Genomic DNA, 25,012 nt, shown 5'->3' with positions numbered 1-25,012 from the left:
CTAAAACTATTCCAATCAACAGAAAAAGAGGGAATCCTCCCTAACTCATTTTATGAAGCCAGCATCATCGTGATACCAAAGCCTGGCAGAGACATAACAAAAAAGAGAATTTTAGACCAATATCCCTAATGAACATAGAGGCAAAAATCTTCAATAAAATACTGGCAAACTGAATCCAGCAACACATCAAAAAGCTTATCCATCATGATCAAGTGGGCTTCATCCCTGGGATGCAAGGCTGGTTCAACATACACAAATCAATAAACATAATCCAACATATAAACAGAACCAAAGACAAAAACCACATGATTATCTTAATAGATGCAAAAAAGGCCTGTGACAAAATTCAACAACCTTCATGCTAAAAACTCTCAATAAATTAGGTATTGATGGGATGTATCTCAAAATAATAAGAGCTATCTATGACAAACCCACAGCCAATATCATACTGAATGGGCAAAAACTGGAAGCATTCCCTTTGAAAACTGGCACAAGACAGGCATGCCCTCTCTCACCACTCCTATTCAACATAGTGTTGGAAGTTCTGGCCACGGCAATCAGGAAGGAGAAGGAAATAAAGGGTATTCAATTAGGAAAAGAGGAAGTCAAATTGTCCGTGTTTGCAGATGACATGATTGTATATCTAGAAAACCCCATCATCTCAGCCCAAAATCTCCTTCAGCTGATAAGCAACTTCAGCAAAGTTTAAGGATACAAAATCAATGTGAAAAAATCACAAGGATTCTTATATACCAAGAACAAACAGAGAGCCAAATCATGAGTGAACTCCCATTCACAATTGCTTCAAAGAGAATAAAATACTTGGAAACTGACTTAAAAGGGATGTGAAGGGCCTCTTCAAGGAGAACTACAAACCACTGCTCAAGGAAATAAAAGATACAAACAAATGGAAGAACATTCCATGCTCACGGGTAGGAAGAATCAATATTGTGAAAATGGCCATACTGCCCAAGGTAATTTACAGATTCAACGCCAACCCCATCAAGCTACCAGTGACTTTCTTCATAGAACTGGAAAAAACTACCTTAAAGTTCATATGGAAACAAAAAGGAGCCCACATTACCAAGTCAATTCTAAGCCAAAAGAACAAAGCTGGAGGCATCACGCTACCTGACTTCAAACTATACTACAAGGCTACAGTAACCAAAACAGCATGGTACTGGTACCAAAACAGAGATAAAGACCAATTGAACAGAACAGAGCCCTCAGAAATAATGCCGCATATCTACAACTATCTGATCTTTGACAAACCTGAGAAAAACAAAAAATGGGGAAAGGATTCCCTATTTAATAAATAGTGCTGGGAAAACTGGCTAGCCATATTTAGAAAGCTGAAACTGGATCCCTTCCTACACCTTATACAAAAATCAATTCAAGATGGATTAAAGACTTACTTGTTAGACCTAAAACCATAAAAACCCTAGAAGAAAACCTAGGCAATACCATTCAGGACATAGGCATGGGCAAGGACTTCATGTCTAAAACACCAAAAGCAGTGGCAACAAAAGCCAAAATTGACAAATGGGATCTAATTAAACTAAACAGCTTCTGCACAGCAAAAGAAACTACCATCAGACTGAACAGGCTACTCACAGAATGGGAGAAAATTTTTGCAATCTACTAATCTGACAAAGGGCTAATATCCAGAATCTGCAATGAACTAAAACAAATTTACAAGAAAAAAACAACCCCATCAAAAAGTGGGCAAAGGATATGAACAGACACTTCTCAAAACAAGATATTTATGCAGCCAACAGACACATGAAAAAATGCTCATCATCACTGGCCATCAGAGAAATGCAAATCAAAACCATAATGAGATACCATCTCACACCAGTTAGAATGGCGATCATTAAAAAGTCAGGAAACAACAGGTGCTGGAGAGGATGTGGAGAAATAGGAACACTTTTACACTGTTGGTGGGACTGTAAACTAGTTCAACCATTGTGGAAGTCAGCGTGGTGATTCCTCAGGGATCTACAACTAGAAATACCATTTGACCCAGCCTTCCCATTACTGGGTATATACCCAAAGGATTATAAATCATGCTGTGATAAAGACACATGCACACAAATGTTTATCGCAGCACTATTCACCATAGCAAGACTTGGAACCAACCCAAATGTCCAACAATGATAGACTGGATTAAGAAAATGTGGCATATATACACCATGGAATACTATGCAGCCATAAAAAATGATGAGTTCATGTCCTTTGTAGGGACATGGATGAAGCTGGAAACCATCATTCTCAGCAAACTATCGCAAGGACAAAAAACCAAACACCGCATGTTCTCACTCATAGCTGGGAACTGAACAATGAGAACACATGGACACAGGAAGGGGAACATCACACACTGGGGCCTGTTGTGGGGTTGGGGGAGAGGGGAGGGATAGCATTAGGAGATACACCTAATGTTAAATGATGAGTTAATGGGTGCAGCACACCAACATAGCACATGTGTATATATGTAACAAACCTGCACGTTGTGCACATGTACCTTAAAACTTAAAGTATAATTAAAAAAAAAACACAAAGAAGAGCTCAAAAGCACATAGCTTCATGGTGTTATACATTTAAGAAGAATGAACACCAAATCTTTACAACTTCTTCCCAAAAATTTAAGAGGAAGAAGAACTCACCAACTCCTTCTATAAGGTCTTTATTCCTTTGATACCAAAAGCAAATATAACACAATAAAAAAAAACCCTGAAAACCAATACATTTTATGAATACAGATGCAAAATTTCTCAGTAAAATACTAGCAAGCCAAATCCAGCAAGACATAAAAAGAATTATACACCATAACCAAGTGGGAATTATCCAAACAATGCAAGGTTGACTCATATAAAATTCAATCAATATAAGGTCATATTAACAGAATAAAGGACAAAATGATAGGATCATCGCAATAGATGCAGGGAAAGCATTTGACAAATACCAACAACATTCAACAAACTAGGAGAAGGAAATTCCTCAAGATGGTAAATGCCATCTGTTAAAAACATACAGCTAATAGCATACTTATTTTTAAAGGAGTGAAATCTTCTAAGATCAGGAATAAAACAAGGATGGGCACTCTCCCCACTTCTATTCAGCAGTATATTGGGGGTGCTATCCAGAACAATTAGCCAAGAATATGACATAAGAGAAATCCAGATCAGAAAGGAAATAAAAATATTTCTATTTGCAGATAAGATGATTCTGTATTTTAAAAATTCCACACACATACACAAAATAACTATTAGAGCTAATAAAATAAGTTCAGCAAGATCTCAGGATTTAAGATTAACATATGAAAATGCATTGTATTCCTAAACACTATCAATAAACAATCTGAAAATAAAATTAAGGAAACAATACCATATAAAATAGCATCAAAAATAACAAAATACTTAGGAGTAAACTTGATTTTTAATAGCTTAAAATGAACACTGAACTATAAAACATATTTCATATAAGATGACATAAATAAATTTTTAAAGTGCTATCTTCACAGATCAAAAGATATTTAAACAATTATTATTAAGAAAGCAATATCCTCCAAAATGATCTAGAGAGCCAACACAATTCCTATACAATTCCGGCCACAGTTTTCTTGCAAAAATTGAAAAGTTGATCCTAAAATTCATACAGAAATGCAAAGGACCTAGAATAGTTATTCTTGAAAAAGAAGAAAAGGTGGAAGACTAACAATTCCTGATATCAAAATTTACTACAAAAGCCATCACAATCAAAATAGTATGATAATAGCATAAGGACAGATATATAGATCAATGAAACAGAATTAAGAATCCAGAAATAAACCCATACATTTATAGTCAACTGATTTTTTTATAAAGATGCCAAGACAATTCAATGGGGGAGTGATCTTTTTAAGAAATGGTGCTGTGACAACCAGATTTCCACATGGAAAAGAATTAATTTGGACTCTCTATCTCACACAAAATACAAAAATCAACTCAAAACTGATCAATGACCTAAATGTAAAGGCCAATACTGTAAAACTCTTAGAAAACATACGCATAAATTTTTATGTCCCTAGACTAAGCAACAATTTCTGAGATATCCTAAGCAAAAGTAACCAAAGAAAACATAGAAAAGTTGGATTTCATCAAAATTTAAAAAGCTTTTATGCTTCAAAACACAGTATTAGGAAGGTGGAAGACAAACCACAAACATAAGAATATATTTGCTAACCTTATTATCTAAGATGGGACTTGTACTCAGAATATATAAAGAGCTCTCAAAATCCAGTAATAAGGCAGATAACTATAAGCAGCTAGTGAGCGCCTCTCTCATGGAGAGCAATCAAAATAGCAAGGAAATGCTAACACTTCAAGTAGATTGTCTAAGAGAGCACAATGAAATTCACCAGAGAAGCCATGAAAATCAAGGAAAGAAGACAGTGAAGTCAGGCAGCCCTCCAAGCAGGACTGGCGCAGAGCTAGGAAAGGTTCCCTAAAGCAGGAAAGGGATGACTAAATAAGAGATCCTCAGTATTCCACCCTTCCATCACAGAACATTGTAATCCTATTCACTGCAGAGCCCTGTTGACCCTGCACCCCTGCTCCAGCACCTCCAGACTAACACAGCGAGCCACCTGGAGATTGTGTACAGGCACTGCTCAAGCCCAGGTGGAATCCCACAGGCTTGTGATCCCTGAGCATCCTGGTGCCAAATGCTGCACCCAACCAAGGAGGAAGGCTGGGCACTTTCACATGCCCCAAAGACAGATACCACATCCACAGTATGGAGAAGAGGGCAAACTATGCACTGTGCAACTTCCCACTTCCACTGCTCCCTGCAGAAAAAGGCACCCCTGCCTTAGTGTCATGCCCCCAGTGCAGCCACCCTTCCCCGCCTGTGGACTAGCACTGCAGCTCAGCATTTCTCTGAGAGCCCAGTCCCCAGAGGCTGTTGATGAGCCCTTTGTCTCCTACAACAGTCACCACCATTGCTCAAATAGTCTCAAAAGGACAAATCTAAGAGGTATTGGCCTTAAAGAGGAGGTAGAAAAAGAGATAGGGTAGAAATTTTATTCAAAGGGATAATAACAGAGAACTTCCAAAGCCTAGATAAAGATGTTGGTAATCAAGTACAAGAGGGTTATAGCACACCAAGAAGATTTAACCCAACTAAGACTACCTCAAGACATTTTACAGTCCAACTGCCGAATACCAAAGATAAAGAAAAGATCCAAAAAGCAGCAAGAGAAAAACAAGTAACACACAAATGAACTCCAAAACATCCGGCAGCAAGCTGACTTCTCAGTGGAAACCTTACAGGCCAGGAAAGGGTAGCAACATGTATTTAAAGTGCTGAAGGAAAACCTTTTATTGTAGAATAGTATATCTGGCAAAAAGATCTTTCAAACATTAAGGAGAAATAAAGACTTTCCCAGACAAACAAGAGCTGAGGGACTTCGTCAACAGCAGACCTGTCCTATGAGAAATGCAAAAGGAAGTTCTTCAATATGAAAGAAAAGGATGTTAATGAGCAATAACAAATCATCTGAAGGTATAAAACTTGTTGGTAATAGTAAGCACACAGAAAAACACAGCATATTATAACACTAAATGTGGCAAACTACTTATATCTTCAGTAGAAATACTAAAAGATGAACCTATCAGAAATAATGAAGACAACGACTTTTCAAGACATAGACAGTAAAGTAAGATAAAAATAGGAACAACAAAAAGTTAAAAAGAGGGGAGATGAAATTAAAGTGTGGAGTTTTTATTCATTTTCTTTTTGCTTGTTTGTTTAAGCAATCAGTGTTAAGTTGTCATCAGTTTAAAACAAAGGGTTATGACATATTATTTGTAAGCCTCATGTTAACTTCAAATCTAAAATAATACAACATAACACAAAAAATAAAGGGCAAAAAATTAAAACACACCGTCAGAGAAAATCGCCTTCACTAACAGGAAGACAGGAAGAAAAGAAGGAAGATAAGACCACAGAACAACCAGGAAACTACAAAAATGGCAGAAGTAAGTCTTTACTTATCAATAATAACACTGAATGAAAATGGACAGACTTCTCCGTTCAAAAGACATGGAGTGGTTAAATAAATTAAAAACAACAACAACAACAACAATAATCAACAATTTCTTGCCTACAAGAAACACACTGCATCCATAAGGACACACATAGACTGAAAACAAAGGAATGGGAAAAGATTTCATGCAAATGGAAATCAAAAAAGAGTAGAAGTAGCTAAACTTATATCAGATGAAATAGATTTCAAGATAAAAATTATAAAAAGAGACAAGTTCACTATATAATGATAAAGCAATCAATTCAGCAAGAGGATGTAACAATTATAAATATATATCACCCAACATTGGAGCAACCAGATATATAGAGCAAATATTATTAGAGCTAAAGAGATAGATCCCAATACAGTAATAAATGGGGACTTCAACACTCCACTTTCAGTACTAGACAGACATCCAGACATAAAATCAGCAAAGAAATACCAGACTTAATCTGCACTATAGCCTAAATAAACCTAATAGATATTTACAGAACAGTTCATCTAAGGGCTGCAGAATACAGATTCTTCTCCTCAGCACATGGATCATTCTCAAGGGTGAATCATATGTCAGGCCCCAAAACAAGTCTTAAAAAGTTGAAATTATATCATGTGTCTTCTCTGACCACAATGGAATAAAACTGGAAATCAATAACAAGAGAAATTTTGGACACTACACCAACAGACGGAAATTAAATAACATGCTCCTGGATAACCAGTGGGTCAATAAACATATTAAGAAGAAAATTTTAAAATTTCTTAAAGTAAATGTACATGAAAATACAACATACCAAAATCTATGGGATACAGCAAAAGCAGTACTAAGAGGAAAGCTTATAGCAGTAAGCGCCTACATTTAAAAAGACGACAAGTAGGTGGGAAAAAAAAAAAAGACAAAATTCTTCAAATGAACAACCTAATGATGCATCTTAAAGAACTAGAAAGGCAAGAATAAACCAAAGCCAAAATTAGTAGAAGTAAAGAAATACTAAAGAGAAGAAAGAAATAAAGTTGAATTAAATAAAACAATACAAAAATGAACAAAGTAGAACAGAGGCCTCAGAAATACCACCACATATCTATAACCATCTGATCTTTGACAAATCTGACAAAAACAAGCAATGGGGAAGTGATTCCCTATATAATAAATGGGGCTGGGAAAACTGACTAGCCATATGCAGAAAGCTGAAACTGGATCCCTTCCTTACACCTTATATAAAAATTAGCTCAAGATGGATTAAAAACTTAAATGTAAGACCTAAAACCATAGAAACCCTAGATGAAAACCTCAGCAATACCATTCAGGACATAGGCATGGGCAAAGTCTTCATGACTAAAACCCAAAAAGCAATGGCAACAAAAGCCAAAATAGACAAATCGGATCTAATTAAACTAAAGAGCTTCTGCACAGCAAAAGAAACTGTCATCAGAGTGAACAGGCAACCTACAGAATGGGAGAAAATTTTTGCAATCTATCCATCTGACAAAGGTCTAATATCCAGAATCTACAAAGAATTTAAACAAATTTACAAGAAAACAAACAACCCCATCAAAAAATGGGTGAAGGATATGAACAGACACTTCTCAAAAGAAGACATTTATGCAGCCAACAAACTTACGAAAAACTGCTCATCATCACTGGTCATTAGAGAAATGCAAATCAAAACCACAATGAGATATCATCTCATGCCAGTTAGAATGGCGATCATTAAAAAGTCAGGAAATAACAGATGCTGGAGAGGATGTAGAGAAATAGGAACCCTTTTACACTGTTGGTAGGAGTGTAAGTTACTTCAACCACTGTGGAAGACAGTGTGCCAATTCCTCAAGGATCTAGAACCAGAAATACCATTTGACCCAGCAATCCCATTACTGGGTATATACCCAAAGGATTATAAATCATTCTACTATAAAGACACATGCACACATATGTTTACTGCAGCACTGTTCATAAGAGCAAAGTCTTGGAACCAACCAAAATGCCCATCAGTGATAAACTGGATTAAGAAAATGTGGCACATATACACCATGGAATACTATGCAGCCATAAAAATGATGAGTTCATGTCCTTTGCAGGGACAGGGATGAAACTGGAAACCATCATTCTCAGTAAAATAACACAAGAAGAGAAAACCAAACAGTGCATGTTCTCACTCATATGTGGGAGTTGAACAATGAGAACACATGGACACAGGGAGGGGAACATCACACACCAGGACCTGTCGAGGGGTGGGGGGCTGGGGGAGGGATAGCATTAGGAGAAATACCTAATGTAAATGATGAGTTGATGGGTGCAGCAAACCAACATTGCACATGTATACTGATGTTACAAACCTGCATCTTGTGCACATCTACCACAGAACTTAAAGTATAATAAAAAAGAAAGGATAAACAAAATCAACAAACCTTTAGCCACACCAACAGAAAAAAAAAAAAGAGAAGACCCAAATAAATAAAAACAGAGATGAAACAGAAGGCGTTACAAAAGATATGGCAGAATTTCAAAGGATCATTAGAGGATACTATGAGCGTCTGTATTCCATAAATTGGAAAACCTAGAAAAAAATGTACAAATTCCTAAACACGTAAAACTTACCAAGATTGAAACATGAGGAAATCCAAAACTTGAATAGACTAATACGTAATAATATGAAAACTGTAATAAAAAGTCTCCTAGCAAAGAAAAGCACAGGGCTCGATGGATTCACTAAATAATTTTATCAAACATTTATTTTTGTTATTTTATTTTATTACTTTGTTGTTATTTTATTTTATTTTTGAGATGGGATCTCACTCTGTTGCCCAGGCTGGAGGACAGCGGTGTGATCACAGCTCACTGCAGCCTCGACTGCCAGGGCTCAAGCGATTCTCCCATCTCAGCCTCCCAAGTAGCTAGGACAACAGATGTATGCCACCACGCCTACCTACTCTATTATTATTATTATTTGTAGAGACAAGGTCTCACCATGTTGCCCAAGCTGGTCTCAAACTCCTGGGCTCAAGAGATCCTCCCGCCTTGGCCTCCCAAAATGCTGGGATTACAGGGATGAGCCATCACGCCTTGCAACCCAAACATTGGAAGTAGAACTAATACCAATCCTAAACAAACTATTCCAAAAAATAGAGGAGGGAGCACTTTCAAACTCATTACATGGTCAAGTACTATCCTGATACCAAAACCAGACAAAGACACATCAGAGAAAGAAAACTACAGATCAATAACCCTGATGAACATTGATATAAAAACTCTCAGCAAAATACTAGCAAATAGAATTTGACAATACATTAGAAAGATTATTTATCATGACCAAGTGAGATTTATTTCAGGGATGCAAGGATGGTTCAACATAAGCAAATCAATCAATGTGATACATCGTATCAACAGAATGAAGGACAAAAATCATATAATCATTTCAATTAATACTAAAAAAGCATGTTATAAAATTCAACACCCCTTCATAATAAAAACTCTCAAAAAAACTGAGTATATAAAGAACATATCTCAACACAATAAAAGCCATATACAACAGACCCACAGCTAGTATCATACTGAGTGGGGAATAACTGAAAACCCTTCCCCTAAGATCTGTAACACGACAAGGATGCTCACTTTCACCACTGTTATTCAATATAGCACTGGAAGTCCTACCTGGAGCAATCAGACCAGAAAGAAAGAAAGGGCATCCAACTTTATTGGAAACAAAGAAGTCTAATTATCTTTCCTTGCAGATGATGCAATTTTATATTTGGAAAAAACCTAAAGACCCCACCAAAAAACAAAACTGATACTGCACACATAGAAAGTTTTTCTCCCTAGTTCACTAGCTCCCCATCAACCTTCCACCCCATTCCCACCCAATCCCACATTTCTCCATGACCAAAAATATATCAGTAAGGAAGATGTGGGCTTCTTGCCTGGCCAAGCCTCTTTTGCATACTTGTTCTTCTTGGGTTCATTTACAGTTTCAGGGTTATGGACTGCAAGGTTTGGTGCAGGGTTCGTGTTCACTGCTGCCGGCACAATGGGAGTCAAGTCCACAACAGGGGCAAGGTTTGGATATGGCATAAACAAGCCACCGATGAGTGCTGTCTTGTGGAAACTGGGAGCCTGCTTCACTGTGTGTAGGGGACAGGCCCCCGTAGAGTCCTCCCCTGAAGGCAAAGTTCTGCATGCACCTTCTCCCTGATTCCTCCAGGCCCAAGGAGCCAGGGCCCTCCCCCAGCTTCTTCTTGACTGGGATCACTGCAGTTTGCACTATGTTCCTGAATCGACAAACTGAGGGATCCACATTCTCTGAGTTGATGATCTCATCAACCTCACTGAATGTCACCCGGGAGTTCTTCCTCTTCCTCTTTGGTCTTGGAATGTTAGATTTCCCTCCTCAATGGTAAAGGTGGAAATCCACTTGTTGTGGGCGGTGTTGAACTATGTCAGGTTATCAAGCTTAGTTTCCTCCTCTGGAAGCCCCAGTAAGCCCCTGAGTTAATCATCCTCTTCACCCGTCTTCTCAACTCCTTTCAGAGCCAATGGCAATGGCCCAAGTATCTCGCGCAAAGTGTATGCCCCTGTGGATGAGTCAAATGAGACCCTGGAATCAATCGGAATTTGCTGAGGCTTGTGAGGTTCCAACCGAATGTGACCAAGAAAGTGCTGTGTGTACTGTTGAGATCTATCAGGAAAACTCTCCTCAGATGCTTGTGGTAGACAAGTGCAGTATGGATCCAAGAGCAAGACTGGTGTTCAGTGGTAAAGTCACACAAATCAAGGTTTATCCCAAATAAGTAATACTTCTTTTCACCAATAATCAGTTTCTCAATTAGTTTGTCTCGTTTAACTAAATCCAGATGTCAACCAGGAGGGGGCTTACCTGCCCAGGTTGGGCAGTGGAGCAGCAGGAGGCTGGAGCCAGAGTTTGTGACTGCCACGATCTTGCATCTTCCCCTCCCATTTGCTAGGCCCAAAGGAAAAAATTAAAAATTAATCAGTGTACAAAAATTAGTTACATTTCTATTAACCAATAACCTTCAGAGAGCCAAATTAAGAATTCAATCCCATTTTCAATAGCCACACACACAGAAATATACCTAAGAATACATTTAACCAAGGAGGTGAAAGAATTCTACAAGGAGAAATACAAAACACTGTTGAAATTGTAAGTGACACAAACAAATGGAAAAACATCCCATGCTCACGGTGCACTAGGATCAGTTATGTTAAAATGACCATACTACCCAAAGCAATCTACAGATTCAACACAATTCCTATCAAATTACCAACATCATTTTTTAAAGAATTAGAAAAAATAATCCTAAAGTTCATATGAAACAAAAAAAAAAAAAAAGAAAAAGCCTGAATAGCTAAAGCAATCCTAAGTAAAAAGGACAAATCTGGAAGCATCACATTATATAGCTTTAACTTATATTACAAAACTATAGTAACTAAAACAGCATGGTACTAGAAGAAAAATAGACACATAATCATTGGAATAGAATAGATAACCCAGAAATAAAGCCACATACCCACAATTAACTAATGTTGACAAAAACAAACAATGGGGAAAGGACACCTTATTCAATGAATAGCGCTGGGAAAATTAGCTAGCCATATGCAAAATTAAACTTGGACCCTTATCTCTCACCATACACAGTAATTAATTCATGATATATTAAAGACTTAAATGTAAGACCTGAAACTATAAAAAGCCTGGAAGAAAACCTAGGGAAAAAGTCTACTGAATATTGGCCTAGACAAACAACTTATGACAAAAACCCCAAAAGCAAATGCAACAAAAACAAAAATAGACAAATAGGACTTAAACTATAAAGGTTCTGTACAACAAAATATATAATCAACATAGTAAACAGACAACTTACATAGTAGGAGAAAATATTTGCAAACTATGTCTTTGACAAAGGACTAGAATCCACAAGTAACTCAAACAACTCCCACACACACTAAAAAAAGAAAAACCAATAAAAAACCAGGCAAAGGACCTGAACAGTCATTCCTCAAAAGAAATAAAAGCGGCTAACAAACACACAAAAAAATGCTCAACATCACTAATCATCAGAGAAATGCAAATTAAAACCACAATGAGATATCATCTCACATGCATCAGAATGGCTACTACGAAAAAGTCAAAAAACAACAGATGCTGGCATGAATGTGGAGAAAAGGGAACGCTTCTTGGAAATGAAAATAATTCATCTTCTATGGAAAACAGTATGGTGACATGTTAAAGAATTAAAAATAGAATTACAATTTGAGCCAATAATCCCACTGGTGGGTATTTACCCAAAGGAAAATAAATAATTACATTAAAAAGGCATCTGTATTCATATATTCATTGCAGCACTGTTGATAATAACCATGTCATGTAACTTGGGCAAAGAAAATGTGATGTATATATATATACACCATGGAACACTATACAGCCATAAAAGGAATGAAATCATGTCCTTTGCAGCAACACAGATAGGCCAATGTCCTAAATGAACTAACTCAGAAACATAAAATCAAATACTGCATGTTCTCGTTTATAAGTGGAAGATAAACAATAGGTGCACTGGACACAAAGATGAAAAGAATAGACATTGGAGACTCCAAAAATGGTGGGGAGAAGAGGGCAAATATGGGTTGAAACACTACCTATTGGGCACAATGTTCAATATTTGGGTGATGTGGGTGATAATTACACTAGAACCACAATTTCCACATTACACAATATATCCATGTAACAAACATACAATGTACCTCCTGAGTCTAAAATTTTAAAAAGTTTTTTAAAAACTCGATAAAAAGACAACCACATTTTTAAATCAGAAAATAATTTGAATATATATTTCTCCAAAGAAGATATACAAATTACCAATAAGTACATGAAATAATGCTCAACATCATTAGTCAGAAGGGAAATGTACATCAAAACCCCAATAAGACACCACTTCATGCACACTAGGATGGCTATAATCAGAAAAGATAGCTAATAAAAAAGTTCAGCAAGGATGCCAGGTGAAAAGGCAAATTGGTAAGCCATTATAAATAATAGTTTGGCAATTCCTCAAAATGGTCAAAATAGATTTATCGCATAAATGTTGACAGTATTATTATTTTTTAGCAGCCAAAAAGTGGCAACAACCCAAACTAAATGATCCATCCATCAACTGATGAATGGATTTTAAAAAGTGTCATTATCTATACAATGGAATACCATCCAGCCATATAAAAAAGAATAAAGTGACATGTACTACAACCTGGGCAAGCCTTTAATATATTATATTAAGTATAAGAGGCCAGTCACAAAGACCATATATTATATGATTCAATTTATATGAAATGTGCAGAACTGGCATCTACAGGAATTGGACTGGTTGCTGCTTAGGAGTGGAGGAGAAATGAGGAGGGGGAGAATGGTACTTCACTCCCAATGGTTACAAAATATCTTCTCTGTGGGGTGATGAAATGTTTTGAAATTAGATGTGATTTTTTTGAGTATAGTAAAAGCCATTGAACTGTGTACTTAAAATGTGTGAATTGTATAGTAGGTGAATTATATCTTAACAAAGCTTTTTTAAAATAAAAAGCCTTTAGAATTGAGTAATAAGTGACATTATTAGTTTTCATTATCTCAAGTAGATACATTTATTTTACAGATAAAAGAGGGTAAATAATTCATTAATTTTGTACAGTGTTTGCTGGTAAGTATAGAAAAGATCTGAACACCATAATAAACATGAAATACCTGTACTTACACAGAGTGCTTCCCTCTATATTGTACACTTGTTAAGAGTACATATTCTTAACAAGTACATACAGAATTACAAAAACTGACTATATGCCAGGTCTTGATGAAATATTAATACATTTCAAATAATTCAAAGTATATTCTCTAGCTGAGAAGAAATTAAAGTAGCTGTCAATAAGCAAAGGTGAGAGAATAACCAACTAAGAGAAAATTAAGAAATACATTTCTAAATTACCACAGAGCCAATGAAGAAATCACAATAGAAATTAGAATATATTTTGAAGTGAATAATACAAATACAACATTAAATTATTAGATGCATCTAAAGCAGTGGCATAGAGGGAAAATTACATTCTTAAATGTATAGATTAGAAATGGCTTAAAATCAATAACATAAGCCCCTACTTTAAAAGACTAGAAGAAAAAGTAGAACATAAAACTTTCAGCATAAGTTAATGTAACAGAAAAAGACTTGTCCCAGACAAGTAAAAGCGACACAAACTGTTATTCAAAAATAATAAAATGAACAAATTCTTAAAACATACGGGGACAAATTAAACTCGAATTACTATTATCATGATTGAAAAGGGAGATACTTATATGCTTATAAATTCTATACTTGTGTTTAAAAGTGGGCGGGGACAATATGGCAGACTAGAAGCAGCTCATGTGTGTCACTGTCACGGAAAGGAAACAAAAGGGCTGAGGAACACAGATGCTGCAGGCCGCTCATATGAGAAACCATGTTGGAATCCATCAGGGCAGAGGAACACAGAGAGCACAAAGGAGTAAAGTTGGGCACCGCCCATCTGAGCTCAGCGCAGAACCATGAGGACCCCTCCAACACTGGAAAGGGTGAGTGACAGTCCCCAGGGGAATTTACACTCTCCACAGGGACCTGTGCAAGACCAGGAACAGGAGAATCACCCTGTCACCCATCCTGCACCTTCCTCCACAATACTTCTAGACTGAGGCAGAGAGCCACCTGGACATTTTGCAGGGGGAACTTCTGAGTCCAAGAGGACTGCCACAAGCCTTGGGCCCTGGAGCAGACCAGCACCAGTACCACAAACCCAATAGAGGCTGCAGTCAGCTACGGTGCCAGGGAGCAGTAACATTGCTCCACCACTGCATGCCAGCCAGGCCTCAGCAGCAACTTCCGGCCCAGCAGTTGTACTTTGGTTCAAACTTGGTCAGCCAATCCTCCCACCCCCACCACTGGTAGCCAGCTGGACAATGCTTACTAGAGTGTCCAGCCCAGAGGTCCCACTTTTGTGTGAATTCAGCTGGAGGGTGTAGCCTCCTGTTGTCACATGAAACATCCAGACCACAGAGCATGAGACCCCAACAGCCCTAGTCACTGGTAGCCAGGCAGGTGACGCCTGCTAGAGCCTCTGGCCCAGTGGCTCCACTGCTGTGTGAGGTCAGCTGGAGGGTGCGGCTTCCAGTTGTCACAGGAAATATCTGGATGGCAGAGCAAGAGATCCCAGCTACCACCACCACTAGTATCCAGGTGGGCAACAACTGCTAGAGCTTCTAGCCCAGCAGCCTTGCTTCTGTGTGAGCCTGGCTGGACAGTGCAGCCTCCTGTTGTTCTGAGAAATGCCTGAATGGCAGTGTGCATGGCCCTATAACCCCTGCCAATCGTAGCCAGGCAGGCAACACCTGCTAGGCTTTCCAGCCAAGTGGCCCTACGTTTGCCTGAATGTGTTGAGGGGCACAGCCTCCTGCTGCCCTGAAAAAGCCTGAAAGGCAGGGCTGGAAACCCCACCAATCCCTAGCTACCCATAGCCAGACAGGCAATACCTAGTAAGAGTTTCCAAACCAAAAGTCCCACATCCACCTGAACTCTGTGAGTAGACACAACCCCATCTTTCCCCCAGGAAGCACACAAACAGCAGACTATGGGCAAGGACACAGCTAGCTGGCCAACTGAAGGCCCAGCCTGAGGGAGCTCCATGGACCACAACCCCCAACAAAAGAAATGCAGAGAGGAAGACAGTAATTGCAGAGGGGGCTCCTCCAAGACCCAGTAGTAGACTAGAATAGAAGGCAGTCAACCAAACCCACCTTATACCATAATCAAACCCCCAAGGGCATTAAAGAAGAAAAAAGCAAAACAATCTGTTCAAAGGACAGCAAATTCAAAGACTGAAAGAACATAAGACCACAAAGATGATAAACAGAGAACTCTGACAACCCAAAAAGCCAGAGTGCCTTCTTTTCTCCAAACAACCACACTAACTCTCCAGCAAGGGTTCTTAACTGAGCTGAGATGGCTGAAATGACAGAAATAGAATTCAGAATATGAATAGAAATGAGGATCGTCGAGATTCAGGAGACTGCTGAAACCCAATGCAAGGAAGCTAATAATCACAGTAATCACACGAGCTGACAGAAAAAATAGCCAGTATACAGAAGAATATAACCAACCTGAAACAGAAAAAAAAAAAAAAACCTACAAAAATTTCATAATACTACCACAAGTATTAACAGCAGACCAAGTTGATGAAAGAATCTAAGGGCTTGAAGACTGGCTTTCTCAAATACAACAGTCAGACAAGAATAAAGAAAAAAGAATTGAAAAGGAATGAACAGAACCTCCTGGAAATATGGGATTATGTAAAGATGCCCAATCTACAAGTCACTGGCATCCCTGAAAGACATGAGGAGAAAGGAAGCAACCTGGAAAACATATTTCACAGTATCGTCCATGAGAACTTCCCCATCCTAGCTAGAGAGTCCGATATTCAAATTCAGGAAATGCAAAGAATTCCTGCAAGATATTTCACAAGAAGATCATCCCCAAGACATAATCATCTGATACTCCAAGGTTGAAATGAAAGAAAAAATGATAAAGGCAGCTAGAGAATAAAGGGGAGGTCACTCACTAGGGGAACCCTATCAGACTGACAGAGGACCTCTCAACATAAACCCTACAAACCAGAAGAGATTGGGGACCTGTATTCAACAGTCGTAAAGAAAAAAATTCCAACCATGAATTTCATATCCAGTCAAACTAAGCATCATAAATGAAGGAGAAATATGATCATTTTCAATTTGATCCTATTCAAATGCTGAGGGAATTTGTTAACACCAGACCTACCTTACAAGAGCTCATGAAAGAAGTATGAAATATGGAAAGGAAAGACCATTACCAGGCACTACAAAAACGCATGTAAGTACACACACCAGTGACATTTATAAAGCCACCACACAAACAAGTCTGCATAACAACCGGTTAACAACATGATAGCAGGATCAAATCCATACATATCAATAAGAAACTTGAATGTAAATGGGTTAGGTGCCCCAATTAAAAGGCACAAAGTGGCTGCCAGCTGGATAAAGAAACAGGACCCAATAGTATGCTGTCTTCAAGAGACCCATCTCACATGCAATGTCATCAATAGGCTTAAAATAAAGGGATGAAGAAATATCTACCAAGCAAATGGAAAACTGAAAAAGGCAGAGTATGCCATCCTAATTTCAGACAAAAGAGAGTTTAAACCAACAAACATCAAAGAAGACAAAGAAGGGCATTACATATTGATAAAGGGCTTAATTCAACAAGAAGACCTAAATTAATGTGTACCCAAAACAAGAGCACCCAGATTCATAAAGCAAATACTTACAGACCTTCAAAGAGACTTAAACTCCCACAGAATAATAGTGGAGACTTCAATACCCTGCTGACAGTATTAGACAGATAACTGAGTCAGAAAATTAACAAAGAGATGCAGGACCTGAACTCAACACTTGACGAAATGGAGCTAGTAGACAGCTACATAACTTTCCACCCCAAAGCAACAGAATATACATTCTTTTCATCGCCACATGGTACACACTGTAAGAACAGCCATGCAATAAGACATAAGACAATCCTCAGTAAATTCAAAAACAGCAAAACCATACCACCACACTCTTGGACCACAGTACAATAAAAATAGAAATCAAGGCCAAGAGAATCGCTCAAAACCATACAATTACATGGAAATTAAACAACCTGCTCCAGAATAACTCAGGTTAATTATCAAATTAAGGCAGTGTGATGGTTAATGTTAAGTGTCAACTTGACTAGACTGAAGGATGGCAGAGTATTGTGTCTGGGTGTATCTGGCTGTTGCCAGAAGAGATTAACATTGGAGTAGGTGGACAGGGAGAAGAAGACCCATCCTCAGGAAGACTCACCAACAATGTGGGTGAGCACCATCCAATCAGCTACCAGTGCGGCTAGGAAAACCAGGCAGATGAAGGTAGAAGAAGCTGATTTGCTGAGTCTTCCAGCCTTCATCTTTCTCCCATGCTGCATGCTTCCTGTCCTCAAACATCAGACTCGAAGTTCTTTGGCTTTTGGACTCTTGGATATACACCAGTGGTTTGTCATGGGGTCTTGGGCCTTTGGCCACAGACTGAAGGCTGCACTGTTGGCTTCCCTACTTTTGAGACTTTGGGACTCAGAATGAGCCACTACTGGCTTCCTTGCTCCTCAACTTGCAGACAGTCTATCATGAAACACCTTGTAATCATGTGAGTCAACTCTCCTTCATAAACTCTCTTTCATGTATACATATATCCTATTAGTTCTGTCCCTCTAGAGAACCCTGACTAATACAGTCAGGAATTAAGTTCTTTGAAACTAATGAGAACAAAGACATAGCATATCAGAATCTCTGGGACACACCTGAGGCAATGTTAAGAGGGAAATTTATAGCATTAAATACCTGCATCAAAAAGTTAGAAAGATCTCAAACCACGTAACATCACAACTAGAAGAGCTAGAGAAACAAGAGCAAACAAACTCTAAAGCTAGCAGAAAACAAAGAATAACCAAAATCAGAGCTGAACTGATGGAAACAGAGACATAAAAAAACAAACAAAAGATAAACAAATCTAGGAATTGGTTTCTTGAAAAAATTAATAAGATAGTCAGCTAGACAAACAAGAAAAGAGAGCATATCCAAATAAACACTATAATAAATGACAAAGGGAATATTACTACTATTCCATAGAAATACCAATAACCATCAGAGATTACTATGAACACCTCTATGCACACAGACTAGAAAATCTAGAAGAAATGGATAAATTCCTGGACATATACATCCTTCCAAGACTAAACATGGAAGAAATTGAATCTGTGAACAGACCAATAACAAGCTTTGAAACTGAATCAGCAATCGATAGCCAACCAACCAATAAAAGCCAAGAATCAGGTAGATTCACAGCCAAATTCTACCAGATGTTCAAAGAAGAGCTGGTACCATTCTTACTAAAACTATTCCCCAAAATTGAGGAGGAGCTACTCCTCCTCAACTCATTCAATGAGGCCAGCACCACCCTGATATCAAAACCTGGAAGAGACACAACAAAAAAAAGAAAACTTCCACCCAATATCCTTGATGAACATAGATGCAAAAATCCTCAACCAAATACTAGCAAACTGAATCCAGTAGCACATCAAAAAGCTTAGCCACCACAATCAAGTAGACTTTAATCCCTGGGATGCAAGGTTAGTTCAACATATGCAAATCAATAAATGTGACTCATCACATAAACAGAACTAAAAACAAAAACCATATGATTATATCAATGAATACAGAAAAGGCTTTTGATAAAATTCAACAATCCTTCATGTTAAAACCCTAAAGAAACTTGGCATTGAAGGAATATAGTTCAAAACAGTAAGAGCCATCAATGACAAACCCACAGCTAACATCACACTGAACGGGCAAAAGCTGGAAGCATTCCACTTAAAAATCGGCATAAGACAAGGATGCCCTCTCTCACCACTCCTATTCAACATAGTATTTTAAGTCCTGGCCAGGGCAATCAGGCAAGAGAGAGAAACAAAAGGCATCCAAATAAGAAAAGAAGTAGTAAAACTATCCCTGTGTGTATATGACATGATTTTGTATTTTAAAAACCCCATGGTCATGGCCCCAAAGCTCCTTGAACTGATAAGCAACTTGAGTAAAGCTTTGGGATACAAAATCAATGTACAAAAATCAGTAGCATTCCTATTCACTAACAGCGCCCAAGCTAAGAGCCAAATCAGGAACGCAATACCATTCACAACTGCCACAAAAAGAATAAAATACCTAGAAGTATGGCTAAGTAGGGAGGTGAAATATCTCTAGAATGACAATTACAAAACTGCTCAAAAAAATCAGAGATGACACCAAAAAATGGAAGAAAATTCCATGCTCATGGATAGGAAGAATAAATATCATTAAAATGACCATGCTGCTCAATGCAATTTACAGATTCAATGCTATTCCTATCAAACTACCAATGACATTTTTCAAATAATTAGAAAAAACTATTCTAAAATTCATATGGAACAAAAAAAGAACCTGAAAAGCCAAGCAATCCTAGGCAAAAAAAAAAAAAACAAAAGAAAAGAAAAAAAAGCTGGAGGAATCACATTGCCTGACCTCAAACCATACTACAAGGCTAGAGTAACCAAAATACCATGGTACTCATACAAAAGTAGACACACAGGCCAATAGAACAGAAGAGAGAGCCAAGAAATAAGGCCACTCACCTACAGCCATCTGATCTTTGACAAAGCTGACAAAAACAAGCAATGGGGAAAGGACTCCCTACTCAATAAATAGTGCTGGAATAACTGGCTAGCTGAAGATTGAAACTGGACCACTTCCTTAGACCATATGCAAAAATCAACATAAGATTGATTAAAGACCTAAATGTAAACCCTGTAACTGTAAAAACTCTGGAAGATAACCTAGGCAATACTATTTTTGACAAAGGAACAGGCAAAGATTTCATGACAGAAAATGTCCAAAGCAATTGCAAGAAAAGCAAAAATGACAAATGGCGCCTAATTAAATGAAAGAGGTTTTGCACAGCAAAAGAAACTATTAACAAAGTAAACAGACAACTTACAGAATGGAAGAAAAATATCTGTAAATGATACATATGACAAAGATCTAACATCTAGAATCTACAGGGAACTTAAACACATAAGCAAAAAATGAACAATCCCATTAAAAAGTGGGCAAAGGACATGAACAGACACTTTTGAAAAGAAGGCATACAATGCACCAAAAAGCATATGAAAAAATGTACAATATCACTAATCATTAGAGAAATTCAAATACAAACAACAATAAGATAGCATCGCACATCAGTCAGAATGGCTATCGTTAAAAAGTCAAAAAATAACAGATGTTGGTGAGATTGCAGACAAAAGGAATGCCTATACACTGCTGGCTGGAGTCTAAATTAGTTCAACCATTGTGAAAGACAGTATGGTGACTTCTCAAAAACCTAAAACAGAACTACCATTCAACCCAGCAATCCCATGCCTGTGTATATATTCAAATGAATATAAACTGTTCTACAACAAAGATACATGCATGTGTATATTCACTGCAGCACCATTCACAATAGCAAAGACATGTAATCAGTCTAACTGCCCATCAACAGTAGACTGGATAAAGAGAATGTGGTACATACATACCATGGAATACTACGCAACCCTAAAAAAGAAAGAGATCACATCCTTTTCAGGAACATGGATGGAGCTGGAGGCCATTATCCTTAGCAAAGTAATGCAGGAACATAAAACTAAATACCACATGTTCTCACCTATAAGTGAGAGCTAAACAAAGAGAATACATGAACAAAAAGAGGGCAACAACAGACAACGGGGCCTCCTCGAGGGAGGAGGATAAGAGGAGAGAGAAGTTCAAGAAAAAAAAAAGTCAAGTACTACGCTTGGTACCCCAGTGAGGAAATATTCTGTATAGCAAACCCCTGAGTCATGAATTTACCTATATAACAAATCTGTACATGTACCACTGAACCTAAAATAAAATTTCTTAAAATATTTAAGAAAAAATGCATAGGAAGATATCATGAAAATCTTCATATCATTCAGTTTGATAATATAAATGAAACAGGAAAATTCCTAATAAAACTGACCAAGTAATAGAAAACCCAAATAACTGATATTAAAGAAATTATATCCAATACTGAAAACTATCCCACAAAAATAGGCTTGTTCAAAACATTTAAGAAGGAAATAATTTTGCATAGAAGCTGCCTGAAAAAGGCTGGGAATATTTCCCAACCACTATTTCCTTTTCATGAGGTCAGCCAAAATCTGAGGAGAATATTACAAGAAAGGAAACTTGCAGACCAATCACTGTCATTAACTTAGATGCAAAAATCTTAGGTATAATATTAGCAAATTGAAACCAGTGATTATATTTTTAAGAAAATCATGAATAAGAGATTTGTTTCAAGAATGTGAACCATGGTTTAAGACTTGAAAATCAAGTGATTTGCTATATTAAAATAAGGAGTGGTAGCAGAATAATCATCTCAGTAGATACAACAGAATAAAACCTTGTATTTGTAATTTTTAAAAATAAAAAATATTAGAAAATAAGGAATTTCTGTAATCTGACAAAGAATACCCACAAGAAATCTACAAAAAGTATCATATTTAATTTCAAATTATAAAAACCTTTCATCTTTCATGTTGAATAAGACAAGAAACTGTCTATCACCACTTCTATTTGATACTATTTTAGAAACCCTAAATAACAAAACAAGAAAAATAAATAAAATGCATAAAGATTAAAGTGGGAGATTTAAAACTATCATTATTTACAGATTATATTATTATACATTATAACACTCAAAAACTACAATCTATTAACATTAATGCGTGAATGTAGGTAGGTCAGTGGATTACAGATGACTAAAAGCAGGTAAATTATATTCATCATACCAAGAAAAAACAGAATTATAAAAGGTATAATGTATAATAGCACAAAAATATCAAACATCTAGAGCTAAATCTATATAGAAAGACATGCTAGACCTATGAAATGAAAACTATGTCAAATTATTGGTGGAAATTAAAGATCTAAATTAATAGACACAATTTCATGAACTGGAAGACTGAATATTGTTAAGATGTCAGTTCTCCTCCAATCAAAGCATAGATTCTATGTAGTCTCAATCAAAAACTCAGTGGGTTCTGGCAAGCTGATGATTTTGACATACAGATGGAAATTAAAAGAACCAAGAATAGCAAAAGCAATTTTGAAGCAAGAACAAAGGTGAAGGAGTTATGTCATTAGATATAAAGAGTTACTATAAACCTATAGTAAATTGAGAAACTACATTATTAGTACAAAAATAGATAATTAAACCAATAAAATAGAAGAAAATCAAGAATGACTCACATATATACAATTTCAATGGAAGAGAACAGAATCCAGGACTATCTTCACATAAACACAGCGGAGGGGCAAAGAATAGCTTTTAAAGAAAGATGCTAGGTCATAATCATTTGACAAGCAATGCTTCTGTTGCCTGTACAAGGGTGGAGTGACAAAACATGAGTTTTATGAGGCTTTAGATACACAGCCATTTTCACAATGATCGTATTTGTTGACTTATGAAGTTGCTTAGGACCAGAGGGTATAAAGCTACACCAAACACATCTGAAAAGCAAAAAGCATCTTCCTGCTGTCTCATGATACTTAAGAGATAAGGATCTATCAGGGCACAGGCCCTGAAAACACAAGAACCAAAACGTTGATTGTTGAGACTATAAAGGCTTTTAACCTGGAGATACTTGAAAATCTGGGACTAGCTAGGATAAAAAATTGGGTCTTGGCAACAAATGCAAAGGCTATCTCTAAGAATCGAGAAACAGGCAAGACTTTTTTGGTGTGAGAATCACACCAGGCTATAGAGGTAAAATTGAAAACAGGAAAGGCCTCAAATATATGAAAGGTTTTTGTCAAGATATTTTCTAAATTCTCAAGCTGTGCCAGGTTGGGGGTAAAATAAGCTAATCCAAAGTCTCTGAAAAGCAAACAAAACATCTCTTACAATTATATGTTACTTAAAATGCATCACAAAGAATGACTTTAATAACATTTGAGAGTTGAAAGCCTTGAAAAGAACCGATGAGTTGACATTTGACTGCTTGCAAGCACCATTTACCCTGAGGACACTTGACTTCTGAGATTAGTAGAAGCTGGTCTCTGTCATAGAGCTGATACTGCTCAACATAACTGCTAATTATGCAGAGATACAGTGACAAAACCAGAAAGTAGGGGACTGAAATACATGACCAATTTCTGAAACTTCCTAGTGTGAAAATGTAATAAACTAAGCCTAAAACCTTTGTTAACAGGACAGAAATTGCCTCAGTCTCTCAGTACTGAAAAGATAAGGACCTAAAAGGTTAATAATTTGGAAAAACTGGAGGCTAATGCCCTAAAAAGACTTAACTGTGATTTATCAGGACTTTGATTAAGGGCAAATTGAGAATCACCAAATCATCAATATAGACTGACCCTGGTTCAGTCCCTTTTGGATCAAGGTTATTAGCCTTTGATGCTACCTGCCTAGAAGAGGTATAGACATATAATATCTAGAATTTAACTCTAAAATAATAAGTGGTACACGAAGAGTCAGGACAATGTTATTGGTAAGTGAGAGTAAAAAAGACAAAGCAGATCACAAACAGAATCCAGGTATTAAGAGTTAGAAGATCTTTAAAGTAATTAGGATTAATTTGGTCAAGAAAATAGGTGAAAAGTTGGGCAAAACAGAGAAAGTTTAAGACTTGCAAAAATTGGTGTCTATAAAAATGAATCAAGGAGACATTTTAGATCTAAAAAATATAATTATTAAAATCAATTACCTAATATAATAAATGAATTTAACAGCAGATCAGAATCAGTAGAAGACAAGATTAGTGAACTATAAGGTTCATAGTAAATATCCACAATAAAATAGCAAATAGAATGATAAAAATTGGAAAGAGCGCAAGAAACTTGCAGGACACAATCAAACGATCTAACAGAGGTAATTGAACACCTGAAGAGTAAGAAATAATAGTTAATAAGACATATTTGAAGAGATAATGAGCTAGAATGTCCCAGGCAATGTAAGTCATGAATTTACAGATTCAAGATGCTCTGAATTGCTCCTCATCCTTTTAGCTATGATTGAGTGAAGAAAGTCTGAGTACGCCAAGCAGGTTAATACATAAAACTACATCTCAGAAGAGCAAAGAAAAGAAGCCAGAGATAAATGACATTACCTTCAAAAGAACAAGAATAAGACTAACAACACACTTCTCAACAAAATGATGGAAGATATCAGATAATAGAATAGTGCCTTTAAAGTGTAGGAAGAAAAACAGCTG

The 25,012-nt window shown here is 37.0% G+C and overlaps 1 protein-coding gene across 8 annotated transcripts in view; it reads right to left on the bottom strand.

Annotated features, from left to right (window-relative positions):
• The window catches only part of SPATA6 (spermatogenesis associated 6), a 171,734-nt gene that overhangs the window by 19,134 nt on the left and 127,588 nt on the right, over window positions 1–25,012 (bottom strand). For 5 of the 8 annotated variants that reach the window (XM_019018104.4, XM_019018106.4, XM_055358949.2 and 2 more), the window contains one exon: window positions 10,930–11,013. The exons of the other annotated variants lie outside the window; for them this stretch is intronic. In XM_019018104.4, coding sequence (XP_018873649.1) covers window positions 10,930–11,013 — 84 coding nt within the window. The remainder of the gene's footprint in view (window positions 1–10,929; window positions 11,014–25,012) is intronic. 8 annotated transcript variants of the gene reach the window in all.

This window comes from Gorilla gorilla, chromosome 1, assembly GCF_029281585.2.
Source record: "Gorilla gorilla gorilla isolate KB3781 chromosome 1, NHGRI_mGorGor1-v2.1_pri, whole genome shotgun sequence".
Taxonomy (NCBI): domain Eukaryota; kingdom Metazoa; phylum Chordata; class Mammalia; order Primates; family Hominidae; genus Gorilla; species Gorilla gorilla.
The sequence above is the reverse complement of the archived record's forward strand: the minus strand, read 5'-3'. Positions and strand labels throughout refer to the sequence as shown.